Here is a 25,633-nt window from a genome sequence, read left to right as displayed (position 1 = left end):
AAGGACCAAAACTGCTCGAATTTGAACATAGCTGCTTGGGTCCCAATTGAATATTTCTGGAAACAGGATCTATGTTTCATTCGTTAACTGTCACTTTCCAAATCTTCATTTTTTTAAAGTGAACTCTATCCCCAACATGGGGCTCTAACTCACAACCCCAGGATCAAGAGTCACAAGCACTACTGACTAAGCCAGCCAGGTGACCTAGCAAATCTTCATTTTTTAAACCTTGTCAACCATGTAGGTGTTACTTAAAACAGTTTCTACTACTTAAGCAAACCAAATAGAGGAGGAGATAGATGAACATCCTTTTAAACCTCCTTTCTAGTGTGGCAGCATAAATAAAAAAGATAGACAGCCATCTCAGAATTTTAGAGCTGGATGGGATTTTAGAGATAGCCTAATATAGCCCATTTGTCTGTAAAATGAGGACTGAGGCTGAGAGTGTTAGGTGTGTTATCTAAGGAGTACAGGTAGTGGGGAAAAACTAATAGTTTGAGAAAACTAATAAGACCTATTAGTCTTATGACTCCTACTCCAGTGCTCCTGTACCACAGCTCATACCCACATTTTGTTGCTATTGTGAGGATGAAGGAGTAATATTCGACTTTTCTGTGTGGGGCAAGTAAATGAAAGGTATTTTTTTCCCATAATAATGTGATAGAAGAGTAAGAATATTAGAGTTAGAGGATATTTGTGGATTTGCTTCTCATTAGATAATTGACCATATATTCAACGCTTAAAACAGGAGCACATAAAGCCTTTATTGGAGACACTGAAAAAAAAAAAAAGACAAAAGTAAATTGAATCACAGTGAGAATGCTCTCCAAAATGTAGACTGATTGCTTATTGTTTTACTTCTTCTCCAATGGAGACATGAATTCAGTTAGCCTTGATGGCAAGAGAATGATAAGTTGATTGGTTCACTTGTGCACTATGTCAGAGAGACCAGGAAAACACTAAGGTGACTTGAGAAGTAGGCAAATTCTGAAATTATCTTGTCTGAAGACATTATCCTTTTGAACTAAGCTTTGCAAAATACAATCACAACTGGTGTCTCCAAGATTCTTTTGTTTCTAGGAGACAAGTCTGCTGTTTTCATCACAGTAACAAACAGACAAGCAGCTCCTGAAGTGTGATCCTGGCAGAGAGCCTGTGCAACAAAATACTGGTGTGGACTGCACCAGCTATCACAAAACTCGGAGCAGAAAGGGAGAGTGTTGGGGAAAGAGTTACTTGAGGGAAAAAATTCAGTGCAACAATTGTGAAGGAAGACAAAATTGCAGATCTAAAGGGGAAGAGCTGTGTAAATTCTATGGCCCAGGACCCCTTTCTTTATCTGTATGCCTCTCACAGCAGTCTTCCCCCAGGGGTGGACTTCCCTTGTCATATATTCCATAGTGTTTCTCCCCACCAGCCCCATCCCAACCTGCGTGCTCCTGGACAATCACCTTGAAGTCATTCCCTGTCTCTGCCCCAAGGCTGGGGGTGGCATAGGGCCCTGGGTCAGAAGGAGGAAGTGAGTGAAGAACAGGCCTCGTCAGAGAAATAGAACTTCAGAAAATAGTTTTATCTCCATAAGGGCAAGGATCTTCCTTTAGTTCATGAATGTGTCTAAGCCATCAGAACAGTGCCTGACTCATCGAGTGCTTTTAGTAAAATTTGTTAAATAAATTTTTAAATGAATGAACAAACTTCTGAGTCCTTAACCCACTATAATGGTGGCAAACTACTTCTCCATCATTATTGGGCTCCTTCCCTCTTCCAGGATTTCTAAAATATGATCATCTTACATGATGCCCAGGAAATAATAATCTCCAGTCTGTTCTGGTCACTCTAGCCATCGTTGTTGACCAAGCCCACAGTGGTTCTCTGAGGCATTCAGATACTGCACTGCCTCAAATGAAGCAGAGGAACCTTGGAGGAAGCCAGGAACCCCAGGTCTGTAGTGCATCAGGAGAGCAGCTCTTTGAGGCCAGGGAGCAATGCCCAGCTCCTCTCGAAAGTAGGGCCGACAGCCTGGACTCTCTTGCCTGGGTTGGGGCCCTCATTAACAAGGAGAATCCTAGCTCTTTCTCTTCTTGTTCTCCGAGCTTATTTTCTCAAACTTTATCCTGTCTCTAGGTTTTCAACTTTTGGAAACAAAACCCAAAACATGTTCCAGACTGACTCTGCATTCCTCCCTGACTTCCCCCAGGCACAGAGCTTACTACCAGCTTAAATGGTAGAACGGAAAGGGGAAAATGATGGTAAACAAAACAAAACAAAACAACAACCCATAAATATCTCAAAATAGTATCCAGCCATATGGGTATGAGACCAGGTGCATATAGTTATGGCAACTATGAGTCCTACAGGTTATACCACTGACCAAAAAAGCAGTTTAAAAGAAAGAACAGTTGTGTGTATCCTTCTCTGAGGTCCAGGGTAGAGAGGAAAGTCACACTTAGTAACAGGTTTCTTTTTTTGTTTGTCTGGTTTTGTTTTATTTTTTGGTCTAATATCGTCCTGTAACCAACAGATTTGAAGAAACCAATTTCTTCTAAAAATTGTTTGAATGTTAAGATGACCACCAGCTCAAAAAGCATCAGCGACACTTCAATAAAAGGACATAGACTAGGTCTCAAGGCACTTGGCTCACATAAATTTATACTTTCAATCAAATTTAATGGGCTTTCTTTTCTTGTGAGGAGGATGAGCATTATTAGTTTCACATATTAATATATTTTAGGGATATGATGAACTCGGGTAGTAAAAGCATCTTTTTCCTATCCCATCTAATGCAAAAGAAACTTCCTGGAAGGAATTCATTTGGAATGAAAGGGGAGTGATTTTCTTGCAGATAAGGATGGGCAGCGTGGGAGGATTCTTGATTTATGGTATGGGTTTCACGAATATTGGCAACTATGAAGTCAGGAGAGAGGGTGAAATTATGAAGCAGATTGATTTATTGGTTACTATACAAAGACAACAAAGGCTTGAAACTAGCTTTGAGAAGTGATTCTTTATCTTTTCTCAAGTAGTAGGAAATAGGAACATAATGGAAATACTTCATCTGGAAGTATTTGGAAGGCCATCGCTAAATCCCTGAAGGGACATACAATTGTCAGCTCTTGCTCCCATCCACTCCGTTTGCATCCTGTGCCACGACGAATGTTCCAGAAGAAACCTATGCCACCTGTCTTCAAGAGAGAAAAGAAAATATAAGTAGGAATAATATTTTTTAGCGATTATAGTGATCAGAATTCCTCAGGCTCCTTTCTGCTGTGATTTTTCTATGACCTTTAAAGAGCTTATATTTTAACCCCAGCCAGATCTCTGCTGTAATTTGAATATGTTCCATGCTATAGATAGAGAAATGCTTCAGACTTAAGCAGAACTGCCTAACTTTAAACTGCTGGGCATAACCTGTGAGAAAACATTTAAAACAGTATTAATCTTAGGGGTGCCTGAGTGGCTCAGTCAGTTGAGCATCCGATTCTTGATTTTGGTTTAGGTCATGATCTCATAGTTGTGAGACTGAGCCCCATATGGGGCTTTGCACTGAGGATGGAGCCTGCTTGGGATTCTCTCTCTCCCTCTCTCTCCCTCTCTCTCTCTGCTCCTCTCCCACTCGCAAGTGTTCTCTTTCTCTCAAAATAAATAAACTTAAAAAAAACAGTATTAATCTTTACTCTTTTTGTGCCTTTAAAAAATTTTTTTAAATGTTTATTTTTGAGAGAAAGACAGAACATGAGCAGAGGAGGGGCAGAGAGAGAGGGAGACACAGAATCCAAAGCAGGCTCCAGGCTCTGAGCTGTCAGCAGAGCCCAACAAGGGGCTGGAACTCAAGGACCATGAGATTGACTTGAACTGAAGTCACACGCTTAACCAACTGAGCCACCCAGGCACCCCTTTTTGTGCCTGTTGAATGCTATTACAATTTTTTTTTTTTACATTTTGAAACCAAATCATATAAAACAGGGGTGCTCTCAAAAGTGAACATTTATGTGGCATTTTGTTGCAGGAAAGGGTAATTGTGAGATTGATATGATGCTAATTCAAGGTCAGCTAACTGCAAATTATCACAGTTGAGTCATGCTTTCTAAAATACTTTTTAACACTATTTATTTCCTTTTTAAGCCAATAAAAACAGCATGAATCAACTTATGCACCTTTTCTCACCCCAACCTCAGGTCATAGGTCCAGGCCCAGAAAATTTTAGCCATGTATATAATTCCAAAGGTTTAAATGTCCCACCTCTTTCTATCACTCCCGTTGGTCAGAGCCCCACTTTTCCTATTACACCAAGACATATTACAAAGGAAAATAATTTTTGTGGTCGCTGAGCTACTGTAAGTCTCACGTAGCATCTGTACCAGACTCCACTACCTGTTCATGAAATAGAACTAAACCTAAAAAGAAGAGATCAAGCAGAACCCATATCTGTTTTGTTATGTGTTTTTTTAAGGATTTTTAAAGTAATCGCTACACCCAATGTGGGGCTCAAGCTTACAACCCCAAGATCAAGAGCTGCATGCTCTAATGACTGAACCAGCCAATCCCAGAACCCAAATCTATTTTTAAAAGACCTTACAATAAATTCTAATCTCAAATAGAAATTTTCTGTTTTTCATTATCCACAAACGTGCTTCTCAAAAGTTCTTCAGTAATACCGAAACAGGTACATGTATAAGGAGAAGTACGATTTCTTGACATGACTAAGTAATTAAATGACAATATGAAGTCATACTTTCTGGTATAAGATTACTAACATACCTGTAAAAACCACAGATAGTTACTTATCATATTAACCAGAAACTTCAAGAATGAAAGATACCTATTAAAAATGTTCAAATCTTCCTGTGTGCTAGGTACTAAACAGAAAACACTATCTGCTGTGTGCTCAGGAAAATTTCCTGCTACACATACTTATATATATCTCTGATCAAAATGTCACAAAATAAGATTGCAGGTGAACGGGTTATTATTACAAATTTTAAGATATTTTGATTAGCAACATGAGAGAACACACCTGCTTATTTTCTTCAGCATTTGGGATTGAGTTGCATAACCTGTTGAATAAGTATCTCAAATCCTATCACAGTTAACATTTGACAATGAGAATCTCACTTCACTCATAATTCTACATGCAAAGAAACTAATTTTTTAAATAGCATTTCATTTTGTTAAATGATTTCTTAATGTTAAGAAATGGAAGTGGCTCAGTCGGTTAAATGTCCGACTCTTGATTTCGGCTCAGGTCATGGTCTCACACTTCATGAGTTCAAGCCCCACATCCGACTTCACACTCACAGTGCAGAGCTTGCTTGGGATTGTCTGTCTCCCTATCTCTCTGCCCCTTCCCTGCTGACTCTCAATTGCTCTCTCTCACACAATAAATAAATAAACATTTTAAAAAACAGAAAGAAAGAGATGGAAATGTCTTGTAGGAGTGGTCTGGCACATGGCCCAGACACCTGTTTCAGGATCAAGGCACTCAGTCCCCTAGCTGCTGGGCATATAGGTTGGTGATGGCTCACAGCTGAGCCTATTTTTGCATCTTGCCCTCTGCCAAAGCCTTGATCAAGATTTTGCCTACTCTCCAAGTGCATCCCACGTTTAACGGCTGGTCAATAACAAAGTACAAAGGCCTGCCCCTTGTTTCAATTTAGAATGAATCTGAAAGGAAATCCCAGCCTCAGAGCACCCTATAGGATTATTTGAGGCTGCTATTGCAAACTGTTCATATTAAACCTTCACCCTCTACCTCCATCGCTGCATTACAGATGTTGTTCCAAGAATACACAATCCTTCTGCACACAAATCTCTAACTCGACCTTACACAGTTCGTATTGCAAGTAGTCCTAGAAATAAGACCCTAAAATGGATTTTGGGGGGCCTGGGAGGCTCAGTTGGTTAGGCATCAGACTCTCGGATCTCAGCTCAGGTCTTGATCTCCGGATGTGAGTTCAGGCACCACAGTTGGGCTCCGCGCTGAAGGTAAGGCCCACATAATAATAATAATAATAATAATAATAATAATAATTACAACAACAACAACAACAACAACAATAAATAGGGTTTTGGAGCTGGATTCTATACCAGCCAACTGGCAATGAGAACCCCATTCATGGTGAGGAGTACTGATAGCAATCGCCATGCTGTGAAAATGTGATCACCTATTTGATTCCAGTTATACTAAACCTGGTTACCTGTAACTGTTACATAATAAAACAGGGCTTTCTGCATTTATTGTATTGAATTTTCTCTCCCTATAGCTTGGACAAGACTGCCACCTCCTGGAGAAGCTGGTGCTCTCATCTACTTGGGGAATCACTCTGGAAATTGTTTGCGTCCCAACGCCCTCTCTCTCTCTCTCTCCTTTAAGTTAAAAAATTTCTAACCCATCACAACTGTGAACAAGTTTTTGCAATGAGCCAAGAATTCAAACCAATTTGCGCATCACAATTTCATGTTAAAATTTAAACAAACTGATGTTTGTAGAGCGCTTCGTAGGTGCAAAGGGCTTTAATTCTTAGTCCTCACAACAGCCCTTTGAAGTAGGAACTATTATCACAGGCACACCTGCGGTACGAATGAGGAAATTAAGTATTAGCGAAGTTAGACTGCAAGGTAAGGAGAACCCCCGTTTACGTCGTCAGAACTCCAATGACTGCTGAGAACTCAAGCTCCGTAGCTAAGTGACCGTCTCGCCCCACCCGGGCATGCGCAGAAAAACACGGAAGCAATTTCCGTAGTAATTATGGGAGTCTGACACTGGGGGTGTGGCAAGGGCTCCAAAATCCCAGCATTCGCATCGTGCCGGTGTCAAGATGGCGGCCCCCATGTTCCGGTGCTTTTCCCGGGGCAGGTGGTTTGGGAGCCCGGGCACGTCAGGAGTCTTGTTCCTGGGACTGCGTGAGGCCCATTCGGGCGCTCAGGGGCTGCTGGCGGTGCAAAAGGCTCGAGGTCTGTTCAAGGAGTTCTTCCCCGAGAGGGGTACGAAGATAGAGCTCCCAGAGCTTTTCGACCGTGGAACGGGCAACTTTCCCCAGACCATCTACTGCGGTTTCGACCCCACGGCCGACTCGCTTCATGTGGGGCACCTGCTAGCTCTTCTGGGCCTGTTTCACTTCCAGCGAGCAGGCCACAACGTTATAGCGCTGGTGGGAGGTGCCACCGCGCGCCTGGGAGATCCGAGCGGCCGCACCAAGGAGCGCGAGGCCCTGGGCGCAGAACGCGTGCGAAGCAATGCGCGCGCCCTGCGCCAAGGCCTCGAGGCCATGGGTGCTAATCACCAGCAGCTCTTCGCGGATGGGCGGCCTTGGGGAAGCTTCACGGTACTGGATAATTCAGCCTGGTACCAGAAGCAGCACCTGGTGGATTTCCTATCAGCCGTAGGCGGCCACTTCCGCATGGGGACGCTCCTCAGCCGGTTGAGCGTCCAGACCCGACTCAAGAGTCCCGAGGGCATGAGCTTGGCCGAGTTTTTTTACCAGGTGCTCCAGGCTTATGATTTCTACTATCTGTTCCAACATTATGGATGCCGGGTCCAGCTGGGTGGATCTGATCAATTGGGCAATATCATGTCCGGATACGAGTTTATCCACAAGTAAGCGCCTTTAGACCCAGGAGAAATCGTGTGACCAAATAATTTACACCCGAATATCCTACGATTCACTATTGGGATTGGGTAGTGACGCCCTTGTCAAGTCCTTTTTGGTTTTCTCCCCGTTAAGAGTCTGAAATGGTGTCGATGTGACAGGCTGATAATGAGAACTAACGGGCTGGATTAATGGTATTAGGTATGGAACATATTCTAGAACTCTGCAGGAAATACACCACCAGCCAGGATTCTGTGTTACTGAATTGAGAAACTGCTTTCCTTTGTTTATACTTGAATGGGATTGTGCCTCGGTGAGTAGTTGCTGCTTTAGCTACACCTTCCATGAAGCTAGTATTAGTTTTTGGTTGGCATCGCAAAAAAATTGTTTTTCAGCTCCAGATGTTTGGCGAATAATGTAGATTTTAATGACATTTTCTTAAGGGAGATGAACTCTGTACTAGCCTAGCCCATGTGCTACTCATTTTTAAAATCCCTTAAAGCATCCTTAGTGTCTCTACCTGACTCCTTACCCAGTTTTCTTTCCTTGTTTTCTTGGGCCTTTAAAGTTTTGAGGCCCTAGTTATACAGAAACTCCCCCAGAGTCACTGGTTCCATTGTAGTTGAGAATGACAAATGCCAAAACAGTGAGTGCTCTGAAAACAAGGGACGAACATTCAGATTTAGAAGGTAAAGGAAGTTTTCTCAGAGCAAGAGACCAGAATGAAATCTGAAGAATGATTAGCAAAACCTACCAACACTTGTGACTGAAGCGCATAATGAAGTTTTCCTTTATGCTTAGGTTGACTGGAGAAGACGTATTTGGAATCACTGTTCCACTAATTACAAGTACAACAGGAGCAAAATTGGGAAAGTCTGCTGGTAATGCTGTGTGGCTAAACAGAGATAAGACCTCTCCGTTTGAATTGTATCAATTCTTTGTCAGGCAGCAGGATGATTTGGTAGAAAGGTGAGTTCTTAATAGTGTGCTGACAACAATTAAGTATATTAAGCTCATGGTATAATTTTAGCCATTGAATCTTTGTGTGCCTTTTATAGTTTTTTGTGTTTTGTTTTCACTTAGATTCTACTTAAGACACAGAACATTGCAATTTTAACTGTTCTAAACAAGTTTTTTGTTAGTTAAAGCAGAGAATTACCGTGACTCCTGAAAAACTTACAGTCAAGTTTTGATATACCTCTAGTAAGTACTTAGGATGTTATCAGTTGCATAGTCTGGTTTTTTCACTCCTTTTATGGTCAACTTGACTAAACCTTAATTTACTCTTATCTCTAAAGTTTCTTTTCTTTACCATAACGTAGTACACACTTTGAAGATCCTTTTTTAAAAATGATTTTCTCGTTAATTCATTCACATTATCTTAAACCCTTCAAAGAATGTAATTGATGATAAAAATATACCTGCAACAAAGAAAAGGTGAATTTTACCAAAAATGATTTTTCCAGACTGAAAAACGTTTTATAATGAACTATAATAATTAAGATTTTTTTGCCTTCAGGTTTGTTTTCAACATATTTGATGATACAGTTTAGAGTTTTGATGTATCAAGAACTGACATCTTTTTGAATATTTCATTTTCTACTTGGCTCTGATGTATAAAAATAGAATTAATTTCTGTGTATTAACTGTGTGCCCAGCAACTCTGCTAAACTCTTATTAATTCTAATAATAATGTTTGGATTTTAAAGCACAAGCTTTTAAATGTAAGTGAGAGACGAATGGAAAAAATTAGAGAATCCAGATAGACTCCAGCATCTATGGTCACTTAATGTCTGTGGCGCTGCAGAACAGTGGGATAAGACCATCTTTTCTTTCTTTCTTTTTTTTTTTTTTTTAATTTTTTTAATGTTTATTTTCGAGAGAGAGACAGACAGCTATGAGTGGGGAAGGGGCAGAAGGAAAGGGAGACACAGAATCGGAGGCAGGCTCTAGGCTCTGAGCTGTCAGTACAGAACCCAAGGCGGGGCTCGAACTCATCAACAATGTGATCATGACCTGAGCCAAAAGTCAGATGCTTGACTGACTGAGCCACTCAGGTGCCCCAAGACTATATTTTCAATATATATCACTTGGATAATTAAATGCCTTATTTGAGGAAAATGGTGAAACTTAACCTCACACTGTATGCAAAAATCAATTCCAGGTAGATTGTCAATGTAATCTGTAAAGAAAGCTAAATGTGTTCAGAGCATAAATAGGAAAATCTCTTCATAACTGGGATAGAGAAAGATTCTTATGTGAGATACAAAGAAAAAGATTGGTAAATTAGACAATTAAAATTGAGATCTACAGTTCTCCAAAAGCCACCATTAAGAGTAGAATACCAGTTATATGTACTAAAAGTACTAGCTATTCTGACAGGTATAAGGTGATCCCTCATTGTGGTCTTGATTTCCATTTCCCTTAGGATTAGTGATGTTGAGCATCTTGTTATATTGGACCATCCGTTTGTCTTTGGAAAAATGTCAGGTCCTCTGCTAATTTTTAAATTGGATTATTATTGGTGTTGACTTGTATGAGTTCTTTTTATATCTTGGATCTTGTTGATCTATCGTTTGCAAGTGTCTTCTTCCAGTCAGTAAGTCATTTTGTTGATGGTTTCCTTCTCTGTGTGAAAGCTTTCTATTTTGGTGTAGTATCAATAGTTTATTTTTACTTTGTTTCCCTTGTCTGAGGAGACATATCTAGCAAAATGTCTAATTTCTAGAAAATGTCTAGAAAAAAAATGCTAAGGCCTATGTTAGATTACTGCCTATGTTTTCTTCTAGGAGTTTCATAGTTTCAGGTCTCAAATTTAGGTCTTTAGTCCGTTTTGAGTTTATTTTTATGTATGTTGTAAGAAAGTGGTCCAGTTTCATACTTTTGCATGTAGCTGTCCAGTTTTCCTAGCACCATTTGTTGAAGAGACTTTCTTTTCTCCATTGTATTGTCTTGCCTCCTAGTGTCATAGATTCACTGACCATATAAGTGTGGGTTTATTTCTGGGCTTTCTATTCTCTTCTCTTGATCTGTGTGTCTGTTTTTCTGCCAGTACTTCATTCTGTTTGATTACTCTGGCTTTGTAATGTATTTTGAAATCTGAAAGTGTGATACCTCCAGCTTTGTTATTCTTTCTCCTGATTATTTTGGTGATTCTGGGTCTTTTGTGGTTCCATACAAATTTGAGGATTATTTGCTCTAGTTCTGTTAAAAATGCTGTTGGTATTTTGAATCTATAGTTTGCTTTGCGTAGGATGGACATTTTAATAATATGAATTCTTTCCATGAGCATAGACTATTTTTCCATTGTTTGTGTGATACTCAGTTTCTTTCATCAGTGTTTTATAGTTTTCACAGTACAAGATTTTAACCTCCTTGGTTGAGCATGGTAGTCTTTTAAGTAATCTCTACACCCAGCGTGGGGCTTGAACCCACAACCCTAAGATCAAGAGTTGCATGCTTTAGGGCCACCTGGGTGGCTCAGTTGGTTAAGCATCCGACTTCAGCTCAGGTCATGATCTCCTGGTTCATAAGTTCAAGACCCACATTGGGCTCTGTGCTGACAGCTCAGAGCCTAAAGCCTGCTTCAGATTGTGTGTCTCCCTCTCTGTCCCTCCCACACTCATTCATTCATTCATTCTCTCTCTCTCTCTCTCTCTCTCTCTCTCAAAAATAAATAAAAACATTTAAAGAGAGAGAGAGAGAGAGATGCATGGTCTACTGACTGAGCCAGCCAGCACCCCTAAGCTTGGTAGTCTCTTATAATCCTTTGTATTTCTGTGGTGTCATTCGTATCTTTTCTCATTGCTGATTTTATGTATTTGAGTCCTCTTTTTTACTTGATGAATTTGGCAAAAGGTTTATCAGTTTTGTTTATCTTTTCAAAGAACCAGGTTTTGGTTTCACTTATCTTTTCATTTTTTTTTTAAGTCGCTTTTCATTTATTTGCTCTGATCTTTATTATTTCTTTGCTTCTGCTAACTTTGGACTTTGTTCTTTTTCTAATTCCTTTGGTTGTAAGCTTAGATTGATATTTTTCTGGTTTCTTGAGAAAGGTCTGTATTGCTCTTAGAACTGTTTTTGCTATGTCCCAGAGATTTTGGAACATCATGCTTCCATTATATTTGTTTCCAGGTATTTTTAAATTTCCTCTCTGATTTCTTTGTTGACACATTGGTTATTTAGTAACATGTTATTCAGCCTCCACGTGTTTGTGTTTTTTCACAATTTTTTTTGTAATTGATTTCTAGTTTCACACCTAAAAGAGGTTTGATATGATTTCAGTTTTCATAAATTTATTGAGACTTGTTTTGTGGCTTAACATATGACCTATCATAGACAATGTTCCATGTGCACTTGAAAAGAATGTGTATTCTTTTTTTTTGTTTTAATGTTTATTTATTTTTGAGAAGAGTGAGACAGAGCATGAGCGGGGGAGGAGAGAGAAAGAGGGAGACACAGAATCTGAAACAGGCTCCAGGCTCTGAGCTGTCAGCACAGAGCTAGATGCGGGGCTCGAACTCACAGACCGTGAGATCATCATCTGAGCCGAAGCCAGACGCTTAACTGACTGAGCCACCCAGGCGCCCCAAGAATGTGTATTCTTTTGTTGGGATGGGATATTCTGTGTATCTGTTAAGTCCATCTAGTCTATTATGTTGTTCAGAAGCACTGGTTCCTTGATTTTTCTGCCTGGATGACCTATCCTTGGATGTAAGTGGGGTGTTAAAGTCCCATTCTATTATCGTATTATTGATTTCTCCCTTTTATGTCCATTAATATTTGCTTTACATACTTAGGTGCTACCATTTTTGGCACATAGAAATTTATGATTGTTCTATCTTTGTTGGATTGATCCCTTTATCATTATGTTAATGCTCTTTTCTCTTGTTAACCCACAAACACAAGATCATGACCTGAACTTGGATGCTTCACTGAGCCAACCAGGTGCTCCTGAACATGTTTAGAAAGCATTACATTTTTATTCACCTCCTCCACATTTTATGTATTTGTATGTTTTTATTTTTTGTACTGCTTAACCAATTATTGTAGATACAATTGATTTTACTGCTCTTGTCTTTGAACCTTCAACAATAGCTTTGTGATTGATCTGGTACCTTTACTATATATTTGCTTTCACCATTGAAATTGTCATAATTATTCTAAGTTTTAGTTATGGCCTCTTCTTTCCCACTTACAAAAGTCCCTTGAACATTCTTGTAATGCTGGTTTAGTGGTGACGAATACCTTTAACTTTTGTTTATATGGGGAATTCTTTACCCCTCCTTCAGTTCTGAATGATAACCTTGCTGGGTAGAGTATTCTTACTTGTAGTTTATTTCCTTTCATCATTTTGAATATACTGTGTGCTCCCTCTAGAGCCTGCAGTTTCTGCTGAAAAATCAGTTGATAGCCTTTTGGGAGGTGCCTTGTACATCACTGTTTGCTTTTCTCTTCCCACTGTTAAGATTCTGTCCTTTTAGTTTTTGACATTTTATTTTTTTTAATTTTTTTTTTTTAACGTTTATTTATTTTTGAGACAGAGAGAGACAGAGCATGAACAGGGGAGGGGCAGAGAGAGAGGGAGACATAGAATCTGAAACAGGCTCCAGGCTCTGAGCTGTCAGCACAGAGCCCGACGCGGGGCTCGAACTCACGGACCGCGAGATTGTGACCTGAGCCAAAGTCGGCCGCTTAACCGACTGAGCCACCCAGGTGCCCCAGTTTTTGACATTTTAATTATCAATGTGTCTTGATATGGACTTCTTTGGGTTCATCTTATTTGGGGCTCTCTGTGTTTCCTGGATTCAGATGTCTGTTTCCTACCCCAGGTTAGGGAAATTTTCGGCTATTATGTCTTCAAATAAGTTTTCTCCCTTTCTCTCTGTTTTTTTTTTTTTTTAACCTATATAATGTGAATGTTAGTATGCTTGTTGTGTCAGAGGTATGTGTTCTCAATTAATTCTGTATTACCAGGAATTATAGCTTAATTGGGGAAATCTGAGCGTTAAGGTTTTGAAGGTAAATGGTGAGATACCATTCATTATAGGCTGACTTACATACCAACCAAATGTGACTATTGAACGAGGAGACTCCATCTCAGTATCTTTAATAACAGGTTATAAGCTTTTAATGACCTGTTTAAATTGGTATTAGGGGGTGTTTACCATCTTGCCCACAGGAGGAAGAGTCACTGGCATCCACGTGGTAAATTCCACCAGGAATGCCAAGAACTTGGGCCTGTTCGATGTTGCATGGCATTGTGTCAATGCATCCATGCCTATAGTAGGGAGGGAAAGGACCAAGGAGGCCACCACCAGAAGGAGCCATTTGAAGTAAATGGCCCCTGTAGTTAGTTACATCTGAATGGATTTGTACACCTTTGATTGTTTTACTGGCAATTCTCTTTTAAGAATTTAGAGAGATTGTCTGGAATAACAGTGACTTGGGCCTTGATGTCTAATCATTTTTTTTTTAATTCTACCAAATATTTATTTATTTTATATAATTTATTGTCAAATTGGTTTCCATACAATACCCAGTGCTCATCCCACCAGGTGCCCTCCTCAATGCCCATCACCCACTTCCCCCCCTTCACCCCGCATCAACCCTCAGTTTGTTCTCAGTATTTAAGGGCCTCTTATGGTGTGCCTCCTTCCCTCTATATAACTTTTTTCCCCCTTCCCCCGTCTTCTGTTATGTTTCTCAAGATCCACTTATGAGTGAAAACATATGGTGTCTGTCTTTCTCTGCCTGACTTATTTCACCTTGCATAACACTCTCCAGTTCCATCCATGTTGCTACAAATGGCCAGATTTCATTCTTTCTCATTGCCAAGTAGTATTCCATTGTATATATAAACCACATCTTTTTTATCCATTTGTCAGTTGATGGACATTTAGGCTCTTTCCATAATTTAGCTATTGTTGAAAGTGGTGCTATAAACATTGGGGTACATGTGCCCCTATGAATCAGCAGTCCTGTATCCATTGGGTAAATTCCTAGCAGTGCTATTGCTGGGATTGGGCAGTTCTATTTTTAATTTTTTGAGGAATCTCCACACTGTTTTCCAGAGCAGCTGCACCAGTTTGCATTCCCACCAACGTGCAAGAGGGTTCCCATTTCTCCACATCCTCTCCAGCATCTATAGTCTCCTGATTTGTCTATTTTAGCCACTCTGACCAGCGTGAGGTGGAATCTCAGTGTAGTTTTGAGTTGTATTTCCCTGATGAGCAGTGACATTGAACATCTTTTCATGTGCCTGTTGGCCATCTGGATGTCCTCTTTAGAGAAGTGTCTATTTATATCTTCTGCCCATTTCTTCACTGGATTATTTGTTTTTCGGGTGTGGAGTTTGGTGAGTTCTTTATAGATTTTGGATGCTAGCCCTTTGTCCGATATGTCATTTGCAAATATCTTTTCCCATTCTGTCAGTTGCCTTTTAGTTCTGTTGATTGTTTCCTTTGCAGTGCAGAAGCTTTTTATCTTGATGAGGTCCCAATAGTTCATTTTTGCTTTTAATTCCCTTGCCTTTGGAGATGTACCAAGTAAGAAATTGTTCCAGCAGAGGTCAGAGAGGTTTTTTCCTGTTTTCTCCTCTAGGGTTTTGATGCTTTCCTGTCTCACATTCAGGTCCTTCATCCATTTTGAGTTTATTTTTGTGAATGTTGTAAGAAGGTGGTCTAGTTTCATTCTTCTGCATATTGCTGTCCAGTTCTCCCAGCACCATTTGTTAAAGAGACTCTCTTTTTTTCCATTGGATATTCTTTCCTGCTTTGTCAAAGATTAGTTGGCCGCACATTTGTGGGTCCAAATCTGGTGTCTCTATTCCATTGGTCTATGTGTCTGTTTTTGTGCCAATACCATACTGTCTTGATGATTACAGCTTTGTAGTAGAGGCTAAGTCTGGGATTGTGATGCTTCCCGCTTTGGTTTTCTTCAAAATTACTTTGGCTATCAGGGTCTTTTGTGGTTCCATACAGACTTTAGGATTGCTTGTTCTAGTTTCGAGAAGAATGCTGGTGCAATTTTGATTGGGATTGCATTGAATGTGTAGATTGCTTTGGGTAGTATTGACATTTTGACAATATTTATTCTTGCAACCCATGAGCACGGAATGTTTTTCCATTTCTTTGTGTCTTCTTCAATTTCCTTCATAAGTTTTCTATAGTTTTCAGGATACAGATATTTTACGTCTTTGGTTAGGTTTATTCCGAGGTATTTTATGCTTCTTGGTGCAATTGTGAATGGGATCAGTTTCTTTATTTGTCTTTCTGTTGCTTCATTATTGGTGTATAAAAATGCAACTGATTTCTGTACATTAATGTTGTATCGTGCAATTTTGCTGAATTCATGTATCAGTTCTAGCAGACTTTTGGTGGAGTCTATCGGGTTTTCCATGTAGAATGTCATGTGATCTGCAAAAAGTGAAAGCTTGACTTCATCTTTGCCAATTTTGATGCCTTTGATTTCCTTTTGTTGTCTGATTGCTGATGCTAGAACTTCCAACACTATGTTAAACAACAGCAGTGAGAGTGGGCATCCCTGTTGTGTTCCTGATCTCAGGTGGAAAGCTCTCAGTTTTTCCCCATTGTGGGCTTTTCATAAATGGCTTTTATGATGTTAAATATGTTCCTTCTATCCCGACTTTCTCGAGGGTTTTTATTAAGAAAGGATGCTGAATTTTGTTAAAGGCTTTTTCTGCATTGATGGGCAGGATCTTATCGTTCTTTTCTTTTATTAATGTGATGCATCACATTGATTGATTTGCAAATATTGAACCAGCCCTGCAGCCCAGGAATGAATCCCATCTGATCATGGTGAATGATTCTTTTTATATGCTGTTGAATTGATTTGCTAGTATCTTGTTGAGAATTTTTGCATCCATATTCATCAGGGATATTGGCCTGTAGTTCTCTTTTTTTGCTGGGTCTCTGTCTGGTTTAGGAATCACAGTGATGCTGGCTTCATAGAATGAGTCTGGAAGTTTTCCTTCCCTTTCTATTTTTTGGAACAGCTTGAGAAGGATAGGTATTAGCTCTGCTTTAAATGTCTGGTAGAATTCTCCAGGGAAGCCATCTGGTCCTGGACTTGTATTTGTTGGGAGATTTTTGATAACTGATTCAATTTCTTCACTGGTTATGGGTCTGTTCAAATTTTCTGTTTCTTCCTGTTTGAGTTTTGGAAGTCTGTAGGTGCTTAGGGTCTTTGTCCATTTCTTCCAGGTTGTCCAGTTTGTTGGCATATAATTTTTCATAGTATTCCCTGATAATTGCTTGTATTTCTGAGGGATTGGTTGTAATAATTCCATTTTCATTTGTGATTTTATCTATTTGGGTACTCTCCCTTTTCTTTTTGAGAAGCCTGGCTAGAGGTTTATCAATTTTATTTATTTTCTCAAAAAACCAACTCTTGGTTTCATTGATCTGCTCTACTGTTTTTTTAGATTCTAAATTGTTTATTTCTGCTCTGATCTTTATTATTTCTCTTCTTCTGCTGGGTTTGGGGTGTCTTTGCTGTTTTGCTTCTAGTTCCTTTAGGTGTGCTGTTAGATTCTGTATTTGAGATTTTTCTTGTTTCTTGAGGTAGGCCTGGATTGCAATGTATTTTCCTCTCAGTACTGCCTTTGCTGCATCCAAAAGGGTTTGGATTGTTGTATTTTCATTTTCATTTGTTTCCATATATCTTTTAATTTCTTTAATTGCCTGGTTGACCCATTCATTCTTTAGTAGGATGCTCTTTAGCCTCCATGTTTTTGGAGGTTTTCCAGACTTTTTCCTGTGATTGATTTCAAGTTTCATAGCATTGTGATCTGAAAGTGTGCATGGTATGATCTCAATTCTTTTATACTTATTAAGGGCTGTTTTGTGACTCAGTATGTGATCTGTCTTGGAGAATGTTCCATGTGCACTAGAGAAAAAAGTATATTCTGTTGCTTTGGGATGCAGAGTTCTAAATATATCTGTCAAGTCCATCTGATCCAATGTATCATTCAGGGCCCTTGTTTCTTTATTGATTCTCTGTCTAGATGATCTGTCCATTGTTGTAAGTGGAGTATTAAAGTCTCCTGCAATTACCACATTCTTATCAATAAGGTTGCTTATGTTTGTGATTGTTTTATATATTTGGGGACTCCCGTATTCGGTGCATAGACATTCATAATTGTTAGCTCTTCCTGATGGATAGACCCTGTAATTATTATATAATGCCCTCTTCATCTCTTGTTACAGCCTTTGATTTAAAGTCTAGTTTGTCTGATATAAGTATGGCTACTCCAGCTTTCTTTTGACTTCCAGTAGCATGATAGATAGTTCTCCAACCCCTCACTTTCAATCTGAAGGTGTCCTCAGGTCTAAAATGAGTCTCTTGTAGACAGCAAATACATGGGTCTTGTTTTTTTTTTTATCCATTCTGATACCCTGTGTCTTTTTGTTGGAGCATTTAGTCCATTTATATTCAGTGTTATTATTGAAAGATACAGGTTTAGAGTCATTGTGATGTCTGTAGGTTTCATGCTTGTAGTGATGTCTTTGGTACTTTGTGGTTCTTGCAACATTTCACTCACAGAGTCCCCCTTAGGGACATTTTCATTGACCCAGGGGACTACCAGAGTGGTATAGGGGCCACTGTCTCTGGGAGGTGGGATGAGTCCTGGGGAGCCACCAACTCCCTGCGGTAGAGGCTTAGGTGGCTGCCAGCCCTGGGTTTTAGAGAAGAGGTCAGAGGCAGTTGTAGAGACTGGGTTCAAGTCAGGATGGATGGCAGCTGAGTGGCAAGAGGGTGGATGGCCGAAGGGGGCTATAGATGGGGGAATGCTAGTGTTAGGATCTAGAGTTTAGAGACTGGCTGTCTAGATACCAAGTGGCCAGGAACACTGAGATTTTGTAACTCCCAGAAGAGGTTAACCTGTGTGTTTTCATAAAGGGCAAAATTAAGTTGAGGATTTTTTGGAGTTGGGAGCCCTTTTTGTTGAGGGAAATTTGTTCAAGGGGGCAGCGGGGGTAGAAGGGCATAGATCTGAAGTGTCCAGGTACCTGGATAGTAACCTCCTCCATGTCTAGCAACCATGCCCGTGCCCCCCAGTGCCTTTCAAATGGTTTCAGCAGTCCCATTAAAATTAGTAGCACTGCCCTATAGTTAGGGGGAACACCTTATGGAGTAATACTCTGGACTTGGGGTCACTTGAGGCCTCGTCAGGTTTAGAAATGAAGAGGGTGTCATTTGGGTCACTATGGTCATTGAAATGATAAACATACGGGACCACGCCAACTTTGCTGCAGGAGACAGGCCTAGTCTAATGTTTCCCATTCACTGTGAGCCTTAGCTCTAGTGATTTCTGTGAGGAAAGGATGAGCACAGCACCAGGCAGTAAATATCCAGGGTGGGGGGGTAGCTACAGATATCAGTGGCTCTGGGGGCTCCATCTTCCTTTACCCGTCCTCATCCTCATCAGTGGCCTCAACAACCAGGTCAGCTTTTCCTTTGGTACCAGGGCACCCCCTGAGACATGTTGCTTTGTTCTATCCCATTTGGGGAGGAAAGCCTAGGGGGCTCAGGATGTGGTATCTCAAAGGAAACAGACATGTAGCTGGACTGTTCTCTGAGAAGATTATAGATTTTAGGGTCTTCAGAGAGACTGGCCCGTTGTGCAGTTCAGCCATGAGTAACAGTTTTCAATCACAGGCCACAAACCTGTAATAGCCAGTTAGCTCCCTTCTATCCTTCCTGCTGCACAAAGTCTTTAAGGTTAGAATTTCAGTTAAGGCGTAATTTCTGATGCCTTAATTGTTACTTTCTGATTTTCTTCATTATGTTGATCTTACGTGTTGTTACCAGAAAAAGTTTCTGGAAAATGTCCCTGTGAGCCCACTTCATAAGTGGCTGCATTCCTTTCCAGGGTGTCCCAGTTGCCCTCCCCAGGATTGGGATCTGCCTCCACTAGCGCAGTGTACACGGGACCTTTGGGAAAGCCCTGGCTTTCCTGTTGGTGCAAATAGCAGAGCCTTGGCATGTTGGTACCTGGTGGCACTAAGCAATGCCCAGGAAGCTTTCATCTCTGTTAAATAAATTTTGCATTTATTTGGAGCTGATGTACCTCCTCTGGGGTCTTAAGAGGCACTGGCATAAGATGTTCAGGACATTTGTGTTTGTCTATTAATTGTTTAGCAACATCACACCGGAGACTGGACTTATGATATCCCATGGGGTTAGGGAGACAAAGTGATGGTGAGTGTAGCGGCCATGTGGGGACAGCAAGCCTCAGTGAATGTCTCCTTTCATGGTGCTACTGGTTTCCTATTACAAGGCTGTTCCGTGTATCTGGGTTAGGGCACACAGTCCCACTGTGACCCACCACTCAGTGGTTACTAGGGGAGTTCTCACTCCTCCTTATCTACTGGAGTACCCTTTCCTCGGTACCATTAACCCAAAGCCTCATCTTGGGCAGCAATCACAGCCTTGGGGTTCACTCTGCCTTCACTAGCTGTCCTTGGTGCAAGGCAGGGAGGACCCTCATGTACATTAGTAGTCAGTAAAGGCCTTTATAATTGGTGGTCTTATCATCTCATTAGTCCATATAGCCTAAATCACCTTGCACTGGAGAGTGAATTATTATGGTAGCAGTGACAGGAAACACACAGCAGAGGCAATATGCAGAAGCACGGAAGAGTGCAGTAGACCTCCAGCAAGTGGTGCTGCCTTCCCAAATGGTGTCACCATCTGGGTTAGCCAGTCACAGTTAGTAAGGTGGTTGAAGCTGGGGGTGGTGCATGGGGGGCTCAGTCTGTTGGGCTCCAACTCTTGATTTCGGCTCAGGTCAGGATCTCATGGTTTGTGAGTTCAAGCCCTCATTAAGGTCTACGCTGATGACGCAGAGACTCCTTGGGATTCTGCCTCCGTATCTCTCTGCCCCTCCCCTGCTTGCTCGTTCTCTCTCTCTTTCTCAAAACAAATAAAAATAAACTTTGAAGACAAAAAAAAGATACTTGAAGCTAAACGCGTTCCCGTAAGTTAACTACAAGTGCTATCATCACACAGTCCCCTTGACTGTACCATCTACCAACTGTTTGGCTCTCAGACTATTGATAGTGGTGCCAGCGGTTAGAAATGCCTGGGGACACTCACCTGGGCTGACTACTTGTGGCTGCACTTAGAGATGGTTCCCTGACCCGAGTGCCTCTTGTGAGTTCGTCTTGTGGCTAGACTTGCCTTAAGGGTTCTTACGATTGCAGGACGCACCTCAGCCACAACCATCAGAGAACTTCGAAAGACAAGATTTATGATTCAGAAGTTCTGGAGGGTCCGTGGCATTCTGGGGTCTCAGATAGGGAGAGAGAGAGGAAGAGAGTGTGGTCCAGGGGCTCTGCATTATTGGGATGAAGGGTGAAGTGCCAAAGGACTTTGTGAGTTCTTTATTGGCAAATTTAAAACAGCAGAAATTAGGAAGTGGGAAGGGAGAAACAGCGTCACTCAAGTGGCCAGTTATCTAGGTTACCCAGAGCTTTCTAAAAGAGGAGCTTCATGCGTGTCAGTAGTCTGGTGCTTTGTCTAGTTGACTTGCTGCTAGCTGTGCCATGCAGCTGGCAGTATGTTTATTTGAGGTGGAGGGCTTTGAAATGCATGCCTTGGCTGTCAGAGGGTTAATGTCAGGTACCGATGCTACACTTACAGAACTACTTAGGAAAAATACGTGTCTCTGCTTATTAAACCTGTATTTGTACATAACCTGTGACCCAGAAGTTCCTCTCCTGGCTATGTCCCCAAAAGAAATCAGTGCACACAGGCACCAAGAGAAATATATGGGAATATTCATAGCAGCATTATCAGTAATTGTCCAAGAGTAGAAACAACACAGAATAAATAAATATATCGTGGAAACAGTCACAGCACAGAATGCTGTATGTGACAGCTGTTCGCACAACCACATGGATGAGCCTCTTACTGAACATAATCATCTGCCAGAAAAGCCAAACACAAAAATGTATTCTGTATGATTCCGTTTATATAAAGCCTGAAAACAGGCAAAACAAAGTGAAGCTGTTTACGGAGGGGTACTGAAATGGTAAAAGTATAAAGAAAAATAAGTGATAATTTTGAAAGGCGAAGGAGTGGTTAATTTGGAGAGGAAGGGGATGTGATAAATTTGGGCTTCGGTGGGTGGAGGCAATGATGTATTTCTAGGCAGGTGATGGTAGATGTTTGCTTTCTGATTCATTAAACTATGTGATTTGCATACTTTTCTATGTCTTTCTATGTGTTTTACTTTAAAAAGAGGATACACAAAATAGTATGTCAGGAAGTTACAAATTTTTTATTTATGGGCACATATACATAAAAGTACTAAAACATCCCTAGGAAGGATGGGCACAAATTTAGATTAGCTTCTCTCTGTGGGCGAGGAGGTGAATATGGTAGTGCTGGGATCTAGAGCTGTACTTTTCTTTTTCAAAAAGAAAGGTCTGGAACAAAGATGGGAAAATAGTAACATCTTCAGTGTGGGTGGTATGTGCACGGGTGTCTTTTTTGGGTACTTTTCTTCATGTTTATTTTTCATAATTAAAAATAAATTTAAAGGGGCACCTGGGTGGTTCAGTTGGTTAAGCATCTGTCTCCTCACTTCGGCTCAGGTCACGATCTCAGGGTCATGGGATCGAGCCCCGCGTTGGGTTCTGTGCTGACAGCGCGGAGCCTGTTGGGATTCTCTCTCCCTCCCTCTACCACCTGCTTCTCTCTCTCGCTTGATCTTAGCCAAAAGGCCGAGAAGCGATGCTTCTCTCTCTCAATGAATGAATGAATGAATTTAAAAGTAGGCAGGATGATTTTTAAAGGGTAAGGGAGTTAGAGATAAAAATTAGATATGTTATTTATATATACCTAACACTGTATTTTTTGCCCCAAAGGTACCTGAAGCTCTTCACTTTTCTGCCCCTTCCAGAGATTGACCACATAATGCAGCTGCATGAGAAAGAGCCAGAAAAGCGGGGTCCTCAGAAACGACTTGCTGCAGAAGTTACAAAGCTTGTTCATGGACAAGAAGGGCTGGCTTCTGCTAAAAGGTGGCCTTTTAGAATAACTGAAAGTGGATAAAGTTAATGTAATTAATAGACTTGAGAAAATTCATTAGGGTTGTTATTTACCACTAACAAGAATTGTCAGTGGTTGACCTAAGTACTGTAGAATAGCTTCTGTTGGAAAGAAAGATCACCTTGAATTAAGTGTAAATTATGTAAGATAAACGTTGCTGTTTCAAAACCTTTCAGTGTGGAACATAATGGGCACTCCATAATTGGTTACTGGGTACTAGCCCGTGTGTCTGGATAAGCGCTCACGTGATGTGGTTCTCAATGTGTTTTTCAGGTGCACTCAAGCCCTTTACCATAGTAGCATAGACGCATTGGAGGTCATGTCTGATCAAGAGCTAAAAGAGCTGTTTAAAGAAGCTTCGTTTTCTGAACTAGTTCTCGACCCAGGAACAAGTGTCCTAGATACATGTCGCAAAGCAAATGCCATTCCAGATGGTCCCCGAGGGTAAGATTATTTAACTTTTAGATTCACAGTTAATTCGGCAATAAATGTTACAGTTCACAGCATGTGTTTCCAGAAGGTGTTTTCCTGATAATGCTTCAATGGGGTCTCATTTCTGGCAGAAGTTAATCCCAGAATAAAGTGAAAACTGAGTATTGTCGAAAATCCTTTAAATTTTCTATAAAATCTGGTACTACTATACCGTCTCTCCTTAAGTCTAACTCAGTTTCTCCTCAGCATTGGAAAGGACTGTTTAAGGGACCACAGGGGTTACTGAACTTTTCTAGCGGTTTATTTACTGATACTGGAAATGGTACCACTAAAGATGACACCATATCTGATTCTGACAGAGTTCTTAAGTAACACTGACATTTGTTTACATTGTATAAGCTGAGTAAGATTGGCTTGTACATTTAAACAAAATGTAGAAATTGATCTGTAAACTGTAGCAAATAGCCCAAAATAACACTTCCTAAGAGAAAGAAATTTGTCCTTAAACAGAAGATGGTTTACTGTAATTTTATAAAACCATGGGTTGTAGCAGTTTATTTCATTTGGTAACATGTTAAGAGAAAACGAACATTTGCCTTTCACAAGGACTTCCAAGGCCTTTCACACTCTAGACCTCTTTTCTTCTCAGAGTTCACTGCTTTCTAGCTACTCCCCATGTTTCCTCACCGTTTGTGAAATTTACTGCTACTCTCCAGTTTACATGTCTCTTCTTTCAGGAAAATTTCCAACCCCCACCCACCCAGTGTGCTCCTAGAGCAACCTTTCCTGGGGCTTTATAGCATTTAATCACTGTAATTATTTATTTGTCTGGATTACCCCACTAGTTTTCAGTAGTAAAGGCTCTATGAATGTTTATTGAATGAATTGGGCCATAAATAATGTGAGTAAAACCTATTTACATATGCCATCAAAAAATTGTTGCTAAACTGGAATTAGATAAGCTACTGATTTTCCATTTCTGAAATCAGCCCATTTCACTTTTCTAAAAAAGTTCTGCTTTTTAACATTTTCACAAAATGTGCTATTATTTGCATAGTCTCAGAATAGAATTTCCAAGGTTCTTCCAGTTTCATAAGCAAGTTTTCTAAAGGTTTTTGTAATAGCATATATAGTTGTGACTTGTAGCTCATGGAAGCTCATTAAAAGCAGCATTGCCCTTTTTCTGTCGGGAGGCTTCTTTTCTGTAAGCCCCTACTCAAAGTGTGGGGAGGGGGGAATTGGCTTGAGAAAGTGATTTTGTTACTCATTTTTAAATCACTACCAACTGAATAGTTCTATATAGAGCTGTGGGATATCCCAGCTTTTTCTCTACTAAAGAAACTGTGCCTTAAATCTCCTTTAGAAGAGCATTTAAGGGGGGCAGAAATCTAGAGTGAACATAAAGGTAACAATTCAGTGCTAAGTGGTTTTAGTTGGACAGCCTCTGAAATATAAATGAAATACCATTGGGAGAGGTGAGTGGTGATGGATTTATCTAATTAACGAAAACACTGTTATTTTTAGGTATCGGATGATAACAGAAGGTGGAGTCAGTATAAATCACAGACAAGTAACAAATCCTGAGAGTGTTTTAGTCGTTGGACAACATATTCTTAAGAATGGACTTTCATTACTTAAAATAGGAAAAAGGAATTTCTACATTATAAAATGGCTTCAGCTATGATGAAAAATCCTTCTGGTGGTTCAGACGTATCCATCTCATTCTCAAGATGTACCAAAGGTTGGTTCCAGAACTTATACTTTCGTTCACACAAGCCAAACAACAGAGAATGGAGTATACTCTAGGCCTCAGAGTGTGAGTAATTTCATTATTTATATAGGTTGATTAACGTGTAATGATGGGGTATTTTGTTTCCTGATCTGCAGGTATTAAGGACTACCATAGAAAACCATGATTGCCAAGGATACTCTCTTTTAAAAATCCTGTTTCATGAAATAACTATTGTATCCTTCTTGCGCTCTTTTTAGAGATGAGGAAGAACAGTGAAAAAGAGGGCAGAATAAGGACTCTTGGATACTTTTATATCCAAGTGTCTATCTTCCTGACCTTACTAACACCAGCAGCATCCGCAGTGGTCACATTAGAGATGTGAAATACGGTACTGGAAACTGTAGATTTCTGAATTTTTTGCCAGTTAGGAAGCAAATACAGTTCTCCTTAAGAAGAAAAGTATTACACAAAGCCCTAGTTGGGAGTAGAAATTACAGTAGAAAGTTTCTTTTCAAAGAACAAAAACCAGTACTTTTGAGAAAGTTTCCAATTCAGTTGTCCAGTCTCTTACCTGTGTTTCAGTATAAATTTACTCACAGCCTTGTTTTGCCAGATTACTAAGGTAGCAATATTTTATAAATTTGGAAACTTAAGTTTCAGCTTCTGTCCCCAAGCAGATTACAACTTGAGATAAACTGAAAAGTAACTAGAGAGAAAATAGCGGCAAATATATGCCCCATCATATGAGAATATCAAAGTAATTCTTCTGGTAAGGGAAGTCTTCAGGTCACACTTAAAGGAT

General features: G+C 40.3%; 1 protein-coding gene across 1 annotated transcript; it reads left to right on the top strand.

Annotated features, from left to right (window-relative positions):
* Positions 1 to 6,616: 6,616 nt before the first annotated feature.
* YARS2 (tyrosyl-tRNA synthetase 2) lies at positions 6,617 to 25,445 on the top strand. The gene is made up of 5 exons (XM_049625269.1): positions 6,617 to 7,594; positions 8,388 to 8,555; positions 22,484 to 22,639; positions 22,941 to 23,111; positions 24,624 to 25,445. The coding sequence occupies exons 1-5, from the start codon at positions 6,816 to 6,818 to the stop codon at positions 24,781 to 24,783; spliced, it is 1,434 nt and encodes a 477-aa protein (XP_049481226.1). The 5' UTR covers positions 6,617 to 6,815; the 3' UTR covers positions 24,784 to 25,445.
* The last annotated feature ends 188 nt before the right edge of the window (positions 25,446 to 25,633 follow it).

This window comes from Panthera uncia, chromosome B4 (assembly GCF_023721935.1).
Source record: "Panthera uncia isolate 11264 chromosome B4, Puncia_PCG_1.0, whole genome shotgun sequence".
NCBI lineage: Eukaryota > Metazoa > Chordata > Mammalia > Carnivora > Felidae > Panthera > Panthera uncia.
This window is presented reverse-complemented; position numbering and strand designations above follow the sequence as displayed.

Excerpts from the sequence above, each read along its gene's own strand:
- YARS2 (XM_049625269.1), top strand. The coding sequence starts at position 6,816 with ATGGCGGCCCCCATGTTCCGGTGCTTTTCCCGGGGCAGGTGGTTTGGG. Across the intron at positions 7,595-8,387 it reads GGATACGAGTTTATCCACAA|GTTGACTGGAGAAGACGTAT; the intron begins GTAAGCGCCTTT and ends CTTTATGCTTAG. Across the intron at positions 22,640-22,940 it reads GGGCTGGCTTCTGCTAAAAG|GTGCACTCAAGCCCTTTACC; the intron begins GTGGCCTTTTAG and ends TGTGTTTTTCAG.